Source organism: Triturus cristatus, chromosome 2_1 (assembly GCF_964204655.1).
Source record: "Triturus cristatus chromosome 2_1, aTriCri1.1, whole genome shotgun sequence".
In the NCBI taxonomy this organism is placed as follows: domain Eukaryota; kingdom Metazoa; phylum Chordata; class Amphibia; order Caudata; family Salamandridae; genus Triturus; species Triturus cristatus.
In genome coordinates, this window is record NC_140581.1 from 285,922,479 (window position 1) to 285,937,916 (window position 15,438).

A 15,438-nucleotide genomic window follows, 5' to 3' on the forward strand; every position below is an offset into this window, starting at 1 on the left:
AAATGCGTCGCTTGCATATTCTTACATTATTATCACACTATTATTTTCAAACAGTTAGTTAAAAAGGAAATATGTTTCTTTTAAACTTGTGGCTTTTGGCTGTTTTTTCTGCACTAATCGTGTGCATTTGCGGCCTACTTCAGAAGTACTAAAAACGCTAATTTCTCGCAGCATGCACTAGCGCAGATTTCGTCTTTCCCCTGTTTAAGTTTGCACTGTTAATTTTCACACCATTTTGTCAAAAATCCACACAATGAGGAGTTCAATTCGAGCAAGTTGTATTTTGCAAAAACCCTGCTCCATCACTACCTGTCAACAAAAGAATTGCCTTGAAGCTCCTCACGCATGCCTACAAAGGTCTCCACATCGCCGGACCTGCAAACCTCAACCACCGCCTCTCTTTCTACACTCCCACCAGACATCTCAGCTCCTCCCAACAGGCACTGGCCATCATCCCACAGATCCGAAAGACCACAGCTGGAGGAAGATCCTTCTACCTCACTTGTAAGACCTGGACCTCCTTGCATCTGCATCTCAGGCAATCACCATCGCTGCCACAATTAGGAAAAATCTCAAGACCTGGCTCTTCAACTGAACCGCAGATCCACCCCCCCTCCTCAGCGCCTTGAAAGTCTTACAAGTGAGTAGCCGCGCTTTATAAGAGACCTAATTGATTGATTGATTTTAAGCAAGATTCAAGATTATTCATATATAAAGCAAGCAAAAAAGGTGCAAGAATACAACCCTGTTTTACACCACATTGATTTGCAAAAGCCTCAGTACAGGAGCCATCAGCATTGTAGTGCACTATTTTGGAATGAAGATCCCTAAAAGTATAAACAATGCCTGGGTCAACTTATAGGGTCAATAATATATTCCAGAATTTATCCCCAATAACACAGTCGAAAGCAAATGTCAGGCCTATTAAAGCTATGTGAATGGACCCCAATTTACCCACTGTATATTTATTGACCAGAAGATTAAGATTAACAACCTGGTTGATGGTTTCCAACCCCTGTCTAAACACATATATTGCAGGTCTGGCTAGACTTGATTTTCCCTGGCCCAAATCTTTAGTTTGTTGAGAACGATTCTTCCTATGGTCTTTACCACAGGTTTGATGAGAGAAATATGTTGACAACAACAAGGTTTACTTTTGTTACTTCTCTTAAAGACCAGAATCATAGTGAATGGTGACCATGATCCAGATCCAAACTTGCTCCTATAAGGGCCCCGCTCACCTCTGCAGCTAGACTCATCACTGGCTCAAAAAGATACAGCCACTTCACCCTGTATCTCAAATCCCTCAACTTGCTCCCCTACGAAGCAACAATCCAACAAAAAATAGCCTATATGATGCATAAAGCCCTCCACCACACACCCCTAAGTATCCTGTCCAGAAACTCAAACTCTCAGGTGACTCCAGATCATCCAAAAGCTCCAACACCCTTCTGAAACCTCAGAGATTCCACAAGAAGAAAACCTACAACCGTACATTCTCTGGGATTGCCCCAAGAATCTGAAACTCATTACCTCTGTAAATCAGAACAAATCCCTCGGTCATAACTTTCAAGAAAGAAGTCAAAGAATTCCTTATGAACAAATCTCTTTCCTACACCACATGACTCCTATCTCCCCTGTTCGCTCACATGATTAATAATCTCTGGCTACCTAACGTGCTCTTCCATACAGGACCAACTTTCCCCCCCCCCTGCTTCACAAAACTTTCTGGTATCTGCACTGGCCTGAACTCTGCCAATATGTTATTATTAACAGAGGCTCTATGCCATTCGACTGTTAATGCATCTGTATTGAATGTGCTATTACTGCTTTTACCACTCTGCACGATGTAATTCTGTAAAACGCTCCAATACCCGCAAAGGTCATGTTCGCACTATTAAAAACCATTAAAATAAAAATAAATAAAATGATGTTGCCATCAGCACTTTTAAAGCAACATGTGTTTGTTTGGACTAAGAGTGAAGCCCACACCCCAGGAATAGAAATAAAGTTCTGGAGAAATCCTATCAGGCCCTGGCGCCTTGTTGGCAAGTTAGCCACTGTACTGCTTCAGTCACTTCGTCCAGCAAAATATAAACCAGCCCCAAAGGGGGTCCCCTGATCTGCACCTTCATGTATTCCTGAAAAATGTCTTATCCAAATATTAGCAGAGAGATATGGGAAGAAAGGGAACCCTACTCAAAAATATCAGATGATTAACCACACCCCAAAATAGGGTACTATTTAAGAGGTAGCTAGCTTGTAGAAGCTGGCTCCACACATCTTCTCTCAGAAGATATTTCCAATGTTTGATCACTATTCAGGTTGTTATCAGGATTTATTTTAATATACTTAAATTATACTACAGCTATATTTTTTTCTAGTTTACATTTAATTTTGACATACTTGGATTGTAGCACATGTTCATATATTATTTGAATGCCATGAATTTGGTTTATGACTCTGCAAATATTTTTGTCGGAGAAAGAAAGGCAGACACCAAGTCTTTTAATTTGTTCCTCAACTTTTAATCTTTTACAAATTCTGGGTGACAGTTTAAACATCTACATTCAGATTGGTATTAATTTACAAATCTTACACAGGTGTTCCATAGATCAATAAAGATGCCATTTATTTCTTTTTAAATGTCTTCACATGTTACATATGCAATTGACAGAACTATAGTCTTCAATCCTACTTTGTATAGAAATAATAGAACAAACGATTGTAAAAATGTGGGGCCATATTATCAAGGAACGGCGATAATATTATCGCCGCTTTAGCGGCAGGAAACTGCCGCTAAAGCGGCGATAATGGGCTTGATAATATGCCCTTGTGAATTCCCATTGAAACCCAGGTTCACACCAGAACCTGGGCTTCTATGGGAATTCACAAGGGCATATTATCAAGCCCATTATTGCCGCTTTAGCGGCAGTTTCCTACCGCTAAAGCGGCGATAATGTTATCACCGTTCCTTGATAATATGGCCCCTGGTTAGGTGTTGGTTTGGAATGTGGTCTCGAGGTTCCCTGCATGGAACTCAGAATGTGGGTGGGAGCAGGGATTCAGGGAAGCAGAAGTTGCTGCTGGACGGGAGAAGGAATAAAGCTGGTTATCCCATTCCACCGCCTACTGACTCCTTTACGGTGGCGAGAGTCTGGAGCGAGGCAGTGAAGGAAATCTGGTGGGTGCACAAGTGTCTGCGAGCACTATTGTACACTTCTTCCACCCCTGTGACTACTCCATAGCAGAGTCACTTACCGGAACCTGGATGTGCAGAAGCAGGGCACTGCTGTGTCCATCGGCAGCTCCAGCCACGCGCAGCCCTTAAAATGATTGAGGCTGTTGCGGAGGGGCGGAGAGCCAGCATGCGGCAAACAGCATTGGCTCCTTGAGACTAAGACCTTCTGGACATAGCGCACGTCATTGATCTGCACTGCGCATGTCCAGGTGCAAGCCCTATTTGCCATAGAAAACACATCCATCGTGTGTTGAATGTGTCGGCCGTCTTGGGTGAGTAAAAATCACCTGTTTTATCCTTTTGCCTGCATTCTCACCGTTAAAAGGCACACCTTTATAACATACATTGTGGGTTTCCTGCATTTAAGGGAGCAAAGAAAAATATACTTGGAATTTGCCTGCAATTGTGTGTGATTTTTACTACAACAAGGAACTTATAAAACGCGCAGCTACCCGTAACAGGGGTGTCCTGGCACTAAGGCAGGCGGCAGATGCGAGTATCAATAGAAGGCTAAGAGTTGGACAACAGCTAGGTCTTCAAGTCGCGTCGAAAAATTGAGTCAGATTCAGCCAACCGCAAGGATAGTGATAGGCTGTTCCAGGTTTTGACCTTAATCACTGCGAAAGCTCTGCCACCCATTCTGGAGAGGCGAAAACGGGGAGTCACCAAGAGGCGGAGATGGTTTGATCTGAGTGAGCGGTTAGACTGAGCATGCTTAAGACGAACTCTAAGGTAGGCTGGACCTACTCATTATTATTAATAAACATTAAAAACATTTATACAAAGTGTACCTTTGTTATAGTTTGGCAAACTGCCAGCACAACGTTTTGCAACAAACTTACTACCCTACCAAACTTCTCATGGAGAGGGTTGTTGCACCACTACCCTTTTTACAAGCTCCTGGCGCTCCCCCATTGAACTGGCAACAATAGAAACAAACATTTGAGGCTTACTTGGAGGCAATTGAAGGTAATACTTTCACCTCTAAGAAGAAAACACCCTTCTAGTGTATAATTTGGGCACTGAAGGTCAGAATATTCTGAAAACCTTTCCATTGGAAATTGTAAGCGTATTTACGTCGGGTGGTGAAAACAGCGATTCTTCAACAGCGATTGATGAGTATGCCTCCTATATTAGTACCCTAGGCAAGCTTTTTAATCCTAAGAGAAACACTGTTCTTGAACGCCACATATTTCTTCAACGATCCCAACTTCCAGGCGAAACTATTGATGACTTTGTCACCAGCCTCAGAACGCTGGCTGTAACATGCAACTATAGAGAGTTCAGGGATGAAATTATTAGGGACCAATTAATAGAAAGAACTAATAATAGGAAAGTTCAAGAGAAACGTTAATCTACTGATGACCCTGATTTAGAAACAGCGTAAAAGCTACCAAGGAGTATTGAACATTCACAAGTCTGCATGAAGGAAATGAATGAGGGTACTAAACCAGCAGAGGTGAGACATTTGAACACCAGACCCAGCCCCAGGCAAGTTGTCAAAGGAACTAACACAAGTCTTTCACATAGTGGCAATGACCAATCATCTAAACCCAAGAATGAGAAGGCAGAAAAGTGTGAGAACTCATGTTTCCGTTGTGGTAGCAGGTCCTATCTGGGTAATGCCAGATTCTACTCGGCATTAACTCAAACCTGCTTCAAGTGTGGAAATAAAGGCCATTTTGCACGTGTGTGCAGAGCTAGTATTAGTCAGCGATCTGCTCTCTCACAGTCGGTGAAGAACATTGATGAAGGTTTCTGCGTTTCTGACAAAGAGAATAACAAGATTTTAATGTAGTCCTCAACAGAGCTGGAGGAGAGTGCAGTGGCAGAGATATCGTCCATGGCTGGTTTATGCAAAAGAAAGCCTCCAACTTGCACAATCTCTGTGAACAAGAGAGAGATAAAAGTCTTAGCAGATTCAGGTTCTACCTTCACTTTGCTGATTGAAAAGTATTTTTTTTTTTAAACTTTTTTATTGTTTTCAGAACAGTTACAACAAAAGACACTGATTCAAACCATTTCGTACAGATACTTTGACCAATTATTATCCAAATGCACAATCCCTCAATCAACCCCGGTTCTAATGTACTGATACAGATTGCGGCTCCCCACCTCCCCACCACCCCGTAAGCCATTTCAACAGTCCGAGTCAGAGGAGTCCTCATCTGATAACGATGGTGGGTCACATATGATTGAAAAGTATTTTAACGAATTTAAGAACACTGTTGTGCGTGAGTCTCATTTTCAAATTTTTGCTTACGGGGGCAAGAGGGTAGAGGGTAGTGATTGTAGGGACATTTGATGCAAATTTGCAATTTAATGGCAAACATGCTGTGGGACCTATATAGATTGTCAAGGATGGTGTGAATTTGTTGGAGTGGGATGAACAGGGTAAGTTAGGGATTATTTTAGACCCCAATCATGGTATTGTTGAAACAGAATGTGGACAATATGTCGAGTGGTCACCCATTAACTAATTCTGAGAATTCCTGTATTGTTATTCAAATCGGAACTAAAGAATGGGCCAAACATTGCCCTGAAATTTTCTGTGAACGGTTGGGAAACTCAAGAGTTTTCAACACCACATAATATTGAAACACAATTCGAAGGCTGTAGCTCACAAGGTGTGCAAGGTACCACTAAGCCTACTGGGTGAATTAAAAATGGAGCTAGACAAACTGTGTTCTACTGATATAATAGACACCATCGAAGGCTCAGAGCGGTTGGCACCCTTAGTTCTGGCACGTAAGGCAGACAAGTCGATGAGACTTTGTGTGGATCTCAGGGACCTAAATTCTAATATCTGGGTAGATCATCAACCGTTGCCCAACATAAATGAGATGCTATCGAACTTTACCTCTTTTGATGTATCTTCAGCGTATCACCAGATTGAATTAAGTAGAGATTCCAGGCATCTGACGTTATTTGTTATGCCTGAAGGGGCATTTCGGTATATCCGAATGACGTTCGGTTTGGCATCAGCATCTGATGAATACGTTTTTCATAGACGTCAAGGGTGTCATGTTCTTCCAAGATGACATCCTGATTTTTGGTGAATCTATGGGAGAATCATGACGACAAGGTGAGGAAAGTCCATTATATCATCACGGGAAGGGGGTTGAACCTAAGAAAAGAGAAATGTAAGTTTGCTCAAGAAGGTGTTGATTATTTGGGTCATCATATGTCTGGGAAGGGAATTGAGCCCTAGGTAAAAAATTCTTGATGTCATTCAATGTGCACCTAACCCCGAAAATAAGGATCAGCTCCTTTCATTTCTCGGCCGGTGGAGTATTATTCCAAATGTGTTAGGAATTTTTCTGACAAAACGAATGGGCTATGCAGTTTCCTGAAGAAAAACATGAATAATGTATGGGATGACAATTGTGACAGGGATTTTGAATCCATCAAAATGAAAATTGTACACGCTGGTCCACTCAAAATGTTTGATATTAATAACTCATGTATCATAACCACTGACACTAGCAATGTGGGTTTGGGGGCAGTACTTATGCAGGTAAGGGCTGAAGGGAAGGAAGAGACTATTGCATTTGTATCCAGGACATTACGAGGCACAGAATCATCTTACTCCACAATAAGGAAAGAATCGTTGGCCATGTGGTGGGGTGTTCAGTACTTCAAACATTTTGTGTGGGGAAATGACTTTACTTTGAGAACGGACCATAAGCCTTTGTTAGAGCTGTTTACCACCAAGGGTGGGGGTAGACCATCCCCACGTATCGCTAAATGGCAATATAGACTACAAGAATATCAGTATAGGTTGGAGTATGTGCTGGTGCAAAAAACTGTGTAACTGATTGCCTCTCAAGCTCGCCTTTGGATGGCAACGATGTGGATCAAGAGGATACAGATGAGTTGAAAATTGTATGTGTGGTGAGCTCGATCAGTGACACCACGAATGTAGCGTTGTTTGAGCAAGAATTGTTGGATGCTGTATCGAGTGATGAAACCCCTCAGGAAGTGAAGAAGTGCATGGTGAACAGTTGGCCTGCAGTTAGAAATACCCCTGAGGCATTAGGTCCTTTCAGTAGAATAGAAATGGAGTTATCCATTGAGGGGAACATTCTGCGCAGGAGAGGGTAACTATTTGTCCCAGAGTGTCTTCGGGAGAGAGTTTTGGTTCTAGCTCATGGAGGGCATTTTGGAATCCGGTCCATGAATAGAAGGATCAGGAAAGATTTCTGGTGGCCTGGTGTAGACAGGGCACTTGAATATTATGCTATGAATGTATGTGTGTCCTCAGTGACTAGTCACAGGTGACTTGTCCATCTCCAGTCAACCCCATTGTGGTAAAAAACATGCCATGGACTAAGGTGGTGTTTGATGTAGCTGGTCCTTTTGGTGTCAAGGGCAGTACACCCAAAAATGCATTGGTCTTGATAGATTATATGTCAAAATGACCAAAGGTAAGATTTGTGGACAGTTTAAACTCTGATGTCATCATTAGATTCTTCAAGGAGATATTTTCTAGGGAAGGCTTCCCGAGGAATTGGTAACTGACAATGGGATTCAATTAACAACTAGAATAATGCAGAATTTTCTTGACAATTCTGGCATAAAGCAGATTTTAACTTCTCTCTATCATCGTCATAGCACCAGTCTTGTTGAAAGGTTAACCATTGCATCAAATACCAATTGCAACTTCCACTCATTACACTGGAAAGAAGCAATAAATGACATGTTGTGGACCGTGAGAACTACCCCCATATAATTACAGGATTGTCCCCTTTTACCTTGTTAAGGTGAAGGATTGCAGGTTCCAAACTCAATAAAGAATGGATGGAAAGGAAAACGATTGATGCAGCAAGGTTGGCTAAGGTAGCGGATGTGAGACCAGCGGTACAGGAGAGGTATGATTCCACGGATGAACGACATCGGGTTCTGTCTGTCCAGGTGGGAGATTGGGCGAGAGTTAAAAGACCGGGTTTTGTTCGCAAAGGCTGGTCACGTTTTTCTGCACCCATTTGGGTTAAGAAGGTGAGGGAACATGTTCTGCTACTTGAGAATGGGAAAACATGCAACAAGTGTTTCATTTCTGTTGCACCCAAATCAAAAGCAGAATATGCTGGGAGGAAGATGAGTGTGCATGTTGATTCAGCTCAGTCTAATGTTGATTTTTCTCAGGGCCATGGATGTGTTGCGGATGGAGTTGTGGCACATCCTTCAAGACATACTCTGACCAGGGGAAGCTCTGCATTGGGTGTTTCTGTTAGAGCATCTGTCAGAGCCAGGACACGTCCTACAAAGTCTAGAGATTATGAAATGTTTTGATTCACATTTTCTTGTTTATACCTTCTGGTTAATTTTCTTGTTTCCCCATGTTTTCTTTTTTTACATTTTTTTAATCATATTCTTTCACCTGTTTAATTCTCTTGTTCTCATTACATGCATTTCGATTATGTAATTTTATTCCATTTTGTATTTTGTCATTAGGAAGGGGTATGTGTTGGGTTGGAATGTGGTCTCGAGGTTCCCTGTGTGGAACTCGGAATGTGGGCGGGAGCAGGGATTCAGGGAAGCGGAAGTTGCTGCCGGACAGGAGAAGGAATAAAGCTGGTTATCCCTTTCCACCGCCTTCTGACTCCATTACATTAGGAATAATATTCATTCCTTCCAGTCAACAACATAACAAATACATTAAGTGATCTATTGATTACATGTGCATGATATATCAATGGAACCTATATAACTGATGGATTTATAAACAACAATTATTCTTCAAACTTTTATTTCAGGGGCAGGTTGATGGTGAGGCGATATTTGTGAGTATTGATCAATATCTTACTTTGATAATGTTTCTAAACCTGCCAAATATCATAGCAGTATGTGTGTAACGTAATATAAATGTGTAGTCCTATGTAAGATATGGTTAGTGTTTTGGTGATACTTGCTCTCTAATTCCACACGCCTATACTCCCACAAAAAATGCCAGAGCCACACTAATGTCTCTTGTTCCAGGGTTCTCTGGGCTGCTTTAGATACAGATGTCCATGAGCTTTGTTCTCTGTGATGTCAACATCGAGGCTTGCAATGATTGTCAGAGATTCACTCATCACCCCTCACTAACACAAATAATCATTTAGGATAAAGGAGGAGGAAGTAGGGGATCATATTTATGCTGTGAAAGAGAAACAGAAAATTACAGAAATGATGTGGTCGATGGATGAGAGTGGTTAGTTTTAATAATTTAGACAGGCGGAATCGATGAGTTTTCAGTTGGGTACAGAAGTAGTTTTATGTAGGAGAGGTATGAGGGTTTGTGAGACACGCCAGCCCACAAGCACTTTTCAAAGATAGTGTGGTCTCATTCTGCCATGCGTGTGCAGCTGATGTGCTCTATGTCTAGCCTATGTGGACAAGAAGGCCCTGAAAGTGAGTGGAATTAGGAATGAGCCATGTGTCTGTGAGCAGAGAGTATGTTTGCCAACCATCTGTTTCTTTCTCTTTGTCTAAAATAGGAAGTAGTCATTGGAGATTTAAAACCCAATTTGATCCACCGTGTTAGTGTGGGAGCCTACAGCAGGACTGGGAAAGGACGAGCCAGTGCACCCAGAGAAATAACAACCTCATCCCAAGGTAATGTATTGATAATTAGAGCTAAACAAGTAGGAGGATTTGTTCTAGAATTTTGTATGCAGTCTTCTATATGATGGCATTTAGGTAAACAGCAATTAAGTGAAACTGAGGAAATAGTAATCATGATACAAAAGGGACACTGCTGTGGCATTTATCGGAGGGTGCTCCATACCTGACCAGCCGTGAGGGGAACGGCGTTCCTTTCCTGAATCCTTGTGTGGATACTCGTGGAGCCGTGAGGGGAACGGTGAATTGAAGAAAACTACAACTCCCATCACTCCCTCACACGGGCGCCTGCCAATCTCGTCATCAGGCAGCGCCGGGGAGGGTCAAAACCCAGGGAGGAGACCCGCAGCGCGGGACACTGCTGTGGCATTTATCGGAGGGTGCTCCATACCTGACCAGCCGTGAGGGGAACGGCGTTCCTTTCCTGAATCCTTGTGTGGATACTCGTGAAGCCGTGAGGGGAACGGTGAATTGAAGAAAACTACAACTCCCATCACTCCCTCACCCGGGCGCCTGCCAATCTCGTCATCAGGCAGCGCCGGGGAGGGTCAAAACCCAGGGAGGAGACCCGCAGCGCGGGACGCGCGCGGGCTGCGCCCGGGCCAAGCCCGGGCCAAGGGCGGGCCCGTCCTTGCCGGTCCCTGACCGAACCTGACTGGGCTGGGCCACCCCCCTTACTTTTGGTATAAGTACCTTTGTACTTAAGGTAGACCTGTGTAACGCCGCGGACACCAAGATCAGAAGCAGGACAGGTTCCTAGGTTCTCCATCTCCCAGACATCCCAACGGTAGCCGCCACGACGTGATCAGTAGGCACATAAAGCAACCACCTGTGGCCTTTGAAATCTGCCAAAGAGCAGGTAAGATCGGATTGGGCCTTGTCCGCAACCATTCCCCCCGGAAGCATCTGTCCTCCAACTGCTGGCTATTAGCCTATCTCCTCTTAAAGTAGTGATTTTCCACCTTTGTTTTGGTTGTATTTACGTTTACCTCCATCAGTGATTTAGCGCAATGATGACGAGGGGCAGCAGAAGTAAATCAGTTCACGGCCCAACACATACACCAGGGCCAATTGATCAATACATCACCAGGGCGAATGAGGCCATCAATCAAGGCATATCACTATTGGAGCGAAGGGTCTCCCAAGATCTGGTACTGGCAAAGCGTTCTTCCCTTGGTATTTTAGCCCTATCTAAATCGCCCCTAAATCCTGGGGAGCCTAGGCCCCTAATTACAGTCCAGGCTGAGACGCATGGAGTTCCAAATGTTGTCGACCTCTCGGCATCTTTGGCCTCCTTGGACACGCAATCTAGTGAGATTCTGGAGAGGACCCCTGTTCTTTTTAGGACCTCAAGGCAGGAGTCTCCTATTATTGATGAAACAAGAGGGGAGAGGGAGGGTGACATCCCTAAAACCAAGAAGGTTACGGAGGCGAAGAAACGCAAAAGTAAAAGTAAACCAAACAAAAAAGTCCTCATTGGTCGGCCACTAAACAAAAAAACTCCCATGCAGAGCGCGGCTATGGATACTTTTGCTCCTTCCCCCAATACAATCTGCCCTAGAGACCCTGCTAACTTGGGGGAGGTCTGTAAGACTTGCGAGGCTAACCAGCAACTATTGTGCAGAATAGGCGATCTTATAAAAACTTTGATTCAACTCATTGAATCATCGCTTTCAAACATTGAAAAACTGTTAGCATCTAGGAACAGATCCCCCTCCAATGTTTCCCCTGAGGCAGGGATGGGTGAGGGGCTGTCAGCATCTGGGAAGTTGAAAACCTCAACCAACATAGCAATAAGGAAGGAACAAACCCTACCCAAAGATAGTAATAAAAAACTTAGCCAACCCTCAGATGATCGGAGGAAGGTTGTCGAGTCTGCTAAATCCCAACCCCCTGTTGTTAATTTGAACTGTTCTCCACCTAAGTCCCCTGGGTCAGTGAGTAATATCGATAATAATGGGGTTATGAATGCCCAACATATACATTTACCAGTCGAAGCTGAGCCATATGTTGTGATCATGCCAGGTGTCCCTTGTCTTAGACCTAATTCGGAGGAGCCTCTATGGTCCCTAAAAAACAAGGTTCAGCATTGGCTCACTACCAATAGACCACTCCCACCCTTTTGTGCCAGTAAGATACTCATGGTACGTAGTGTCTCTTGGCTAGGTAGTAAAAAGAAACAAATACGGGGGGACTGTGTTATAGTCAACTTTGACAACCCCCATACGGCGGATTATATCTGCCGTTGTGGCACATGGGCAAAACAAGATGGTATTGAGACGCAAAGGCTTTCCTTCTTCTACTCCTCGCCAAATTGCTGTCCCACTCCAGGAAGGGGTGGGCCGCAAGGTGGCAATTGGGTTGGAAGAGGGGCGCAGGGTGGTAGGCAGCTTCTTGAGTGCAGAGGCACAGCTCTTAGTACAGGTTGGAGTGATATACCTTTGGCCAATAGATTCAGCTGCCTAGATGCAGTGGACTGACCATTATCAAGTGGAGGGCGTGTCCCGGAGGGCGAAGATTATATTATCTCCAATCCGCCTCAATCCCCGGATAGCTCTTTGCCTAAAATTGATAGCGATATTAACCCTATTCCCCTTACCCAGAGGTCAGCCCCCTATGGAGTCCCGCAGGCCTTAAATCCACGCTTATGTTCTACTTCTATACCAGTTGCAGCCCCTTCTATTGCCGAATGCATTAGTTCCCCCAAACTTAATGACCTTATTTCTTTCGATACTGTTAAGGTCCTAAGCTGGAACTTGGCAGGCATTCAAAGGAAATTGTGCTCTCCTCAGTGGAATGCCTTAGTGGAGGCTCACATGATCTGCCTATTTCAGGAGACTTGGTCTCTTGAACCGCTCCACCGGGTTGGTTATACTACGTATTTTGTCCCAGCTGGTCTTCCTAGAAACGGCATGGGTCGACCTCTGGGTGGCTTGCTTATCTGGGTAAATATTGCCTTGAATTGCCGAATAGACCAAAAGAAAATTAATTCCCCCGATATCCTAGGAATTTCCTTAAGAGGCCCTCGTATGGGTCCCACCCTTGACTTGTACAACGTCTACGCCAGAGGCACTAAACATGGTTCAATGTCCTTGACAGTGTCTATCCTCGAATCGGAATTTAGGAATAATTCAGCTGTCGCTCAAGTCTTGGTTGCGGGAGACTTTAATTGCACATATGAGCCTCTCACATCAGATGATATTCTTGACTTGGGCGAGGAGTATGCTAGATGGGGTATCCCAATTTTAACGATCCCCCCGATTAAGAAATGGACACAAACAGCGATCCAGTTGAATGCTTTAACAACAGAGTTCGGCTTAAGAGCTACCAACGGCCGCACAATTGCAGACCCCATGGGTGCGGCCACATTTAACAGAGATAACCACACCTCAAGGATTGATCATATTATACTTGATTTTTCTCTTTGGGGTTTGGTTCAAGACATGAAAGTTATACCCACCATTGAAAGTGACCATAATTCACTTTCTTTGTCCCTCAAGAATCCTTGGCCAAGTGAAACTATTAGACCATCTTCTAGGTCAACCGACGCTATCTCTGTCTCCTCTTGTGGAAGACGGTTGAAGTGGAAATGGGTTGCGGGGGACGAAAATAAGCTCAACATTATTAATTCAGTCCTTCTTGCTTCACAAATAGAGCTGGATAGTATTGACTCGGCCTCTCTGCCTCCTATAGGAAGGGTTACATCTATCTTTGAGGGAACCCTTGAATCTATTGGGAATGTGTTCTTGAAAAAGAATCGGGTGGAAAAAAAAATGGTAGCTCGGACTTTGAGGGGCAAGCAGGAGTGGTTTACACCCACCTGTAGACATGCTAAAACTATTCTGATTAGGGCTATTAAAAGCAAAAACCAAGGAAAAATCCAGGGTGCTAGGAAAAACTATAAGGATACTTTGACAAATGCCAGAAAGGAGTGGGATCTAGAGTATTGGTATACCTTAAAAGAGGCAAGCTCTGGGAAGGACTCTAGGCGCTTCTGGGACACAATAAGAACCAGAAGTAGACCGGATAGTGATATTATAACATGTAATATCACTAGTCAGGCGTGGACTAGCCACTTCTCCAAATTATATTCAAAGCAAGTGAGTGAAATTGTCATAACTTCCTCTAATGACGAACATGCCGGGTCGTTAGATTGTGCGACTCTTGTCACTCCACTTACAAGTACCACTATTTCTACTAACATCTCATGTTTTACTTCACCTCTGATTGCCCAAAATCTTGATTTGGCTTCACTATTAAAGAAGTTGAATATGCAATCAGAACCATTAGGCAGACCCTCCAGGATTTCGCGATTTCGCGATTTCGCGGCTTGCCGCGAAATCGGCACTTTTGTAAAAATGCCGCGATTTTTACAAAAGTGCCCGCGAAAATCGGCACTTTTGTAAAAATGCCGCAATTTTTACAAAAGTGACCTGATCCCGTACTTGATGATGTTTTGCCCCCACAGGCAGAGGCGCAACTAAAGCCAAATTTTGGGGGGTGGGGGGCTAAGAAAAAAATTCGAGGGGGGGGCTGAATCTTTAAGCAATAGGCAGAGTGGAGCTCTAGCCATGTAAACAACAACGATGGCAGCGAGGTAGGATGCTCCCCTCGCACCTCTGCTTTGGCCTGCAGTGTTTGCAGCGTGATCCACTTGCTGCAAAGCTCAGGGCTCAGCACCTTTGCCCTCTGGAGGACTGAGAACCACAGAGACTTGCGTTCCACACAGTGCCCCGAGAGGAGTGGTTTTCGGTGCAGGCTGGGATTGAAGACAGGCCCAAAAGATAACAAAGAAGAGACCTGGCAGACACCGGGAACATGCAAAGTGCTCTCACCACATCGTCTTTACTCCAGCATGAATGCCTGATTCACAGCAAAAACTCCAAAGCAGCACACACAGAAGTGTCCCATCAGGGCCTAATAGACCTTGGGCAGTTAGTGTCGGAGTGGACTGTGAGCCAGAATGGCAGCGGAGGTAGGAAGTCTCCGTTACGATTGGGGATAAACCAAATTTAAATACTGGCTGAATGAAATGGAGACAGAAAGCCTCATATTGATCATAAAGCGAGCTCACTTTACCTATTGATCACAAAGAGCCCCCTCCTTACGATATAAATTAACAGGCTTTGGCAACGCGGCCGCGAAAGTGAAAGTGATCGCGATTGCGATTACGATCGCGTGCTACGGAGGAAAGATGAATGATTATGAGTAAAATAAAGTGCCGCAAAATGCCGCTAAATTTCCATATTTGTGCCGCTAAATTTCCATATTTGTGCCGCTAAATTTGCGAATCCATGCCGCTATATCCTGGGGGGTCTGATTAGGCCCCAAAAAGCAGCTGGTCCTGACGGCATTCCAGGGGATTTGTTGCGCTCAGACATCTCGAAATGGGGCAAACTTATCCTTGCCCTGCTTAATGCGATTGGTAGGGGTGCACCTATTCCTGCATCTTGGAAGGGGGCGGAAGTTGTGCCTGTCTTCAAGAAGGGGCCTAGGGACGTCCCATCCAACTACAGGCCGATAGGCTTGCTTGATATAACTCAAAAGGTGGTTGGCAAGGTGCTCCTAGTTAGACTGCTCCAATGGACCGATGA

General features: G+C 44.2%; 1 protein-coding gene across 2 annotated transcripts in view; it reads left to right on the forward strand.

The window, feature by feature from the left end:
• The window catches only part of EGFLAM (EGF like, fibronectin type III and laminin G domains), a 699,898-nt gene that overhangs the window by 207,130 nt on the left and 477,330 nt on the right, over positions 1-15,438 (forward strand). For both annotated transcript variants that reach the window (XM_085631113.1, XM_085631115.1), the window contains exons 4-5: positions 8,998-9,024; positions 9,721-9,838. In XM_085631113.1, coding sequence (XP_085487239.1) covers positions 8,998-9,024; positions 9,721-9,838 — 145 coding nt within the window. The remainder of the gene's footprint in view (positions 1-8,997; positions 9,025-9,720; positions 9,839-15,438) is intronic.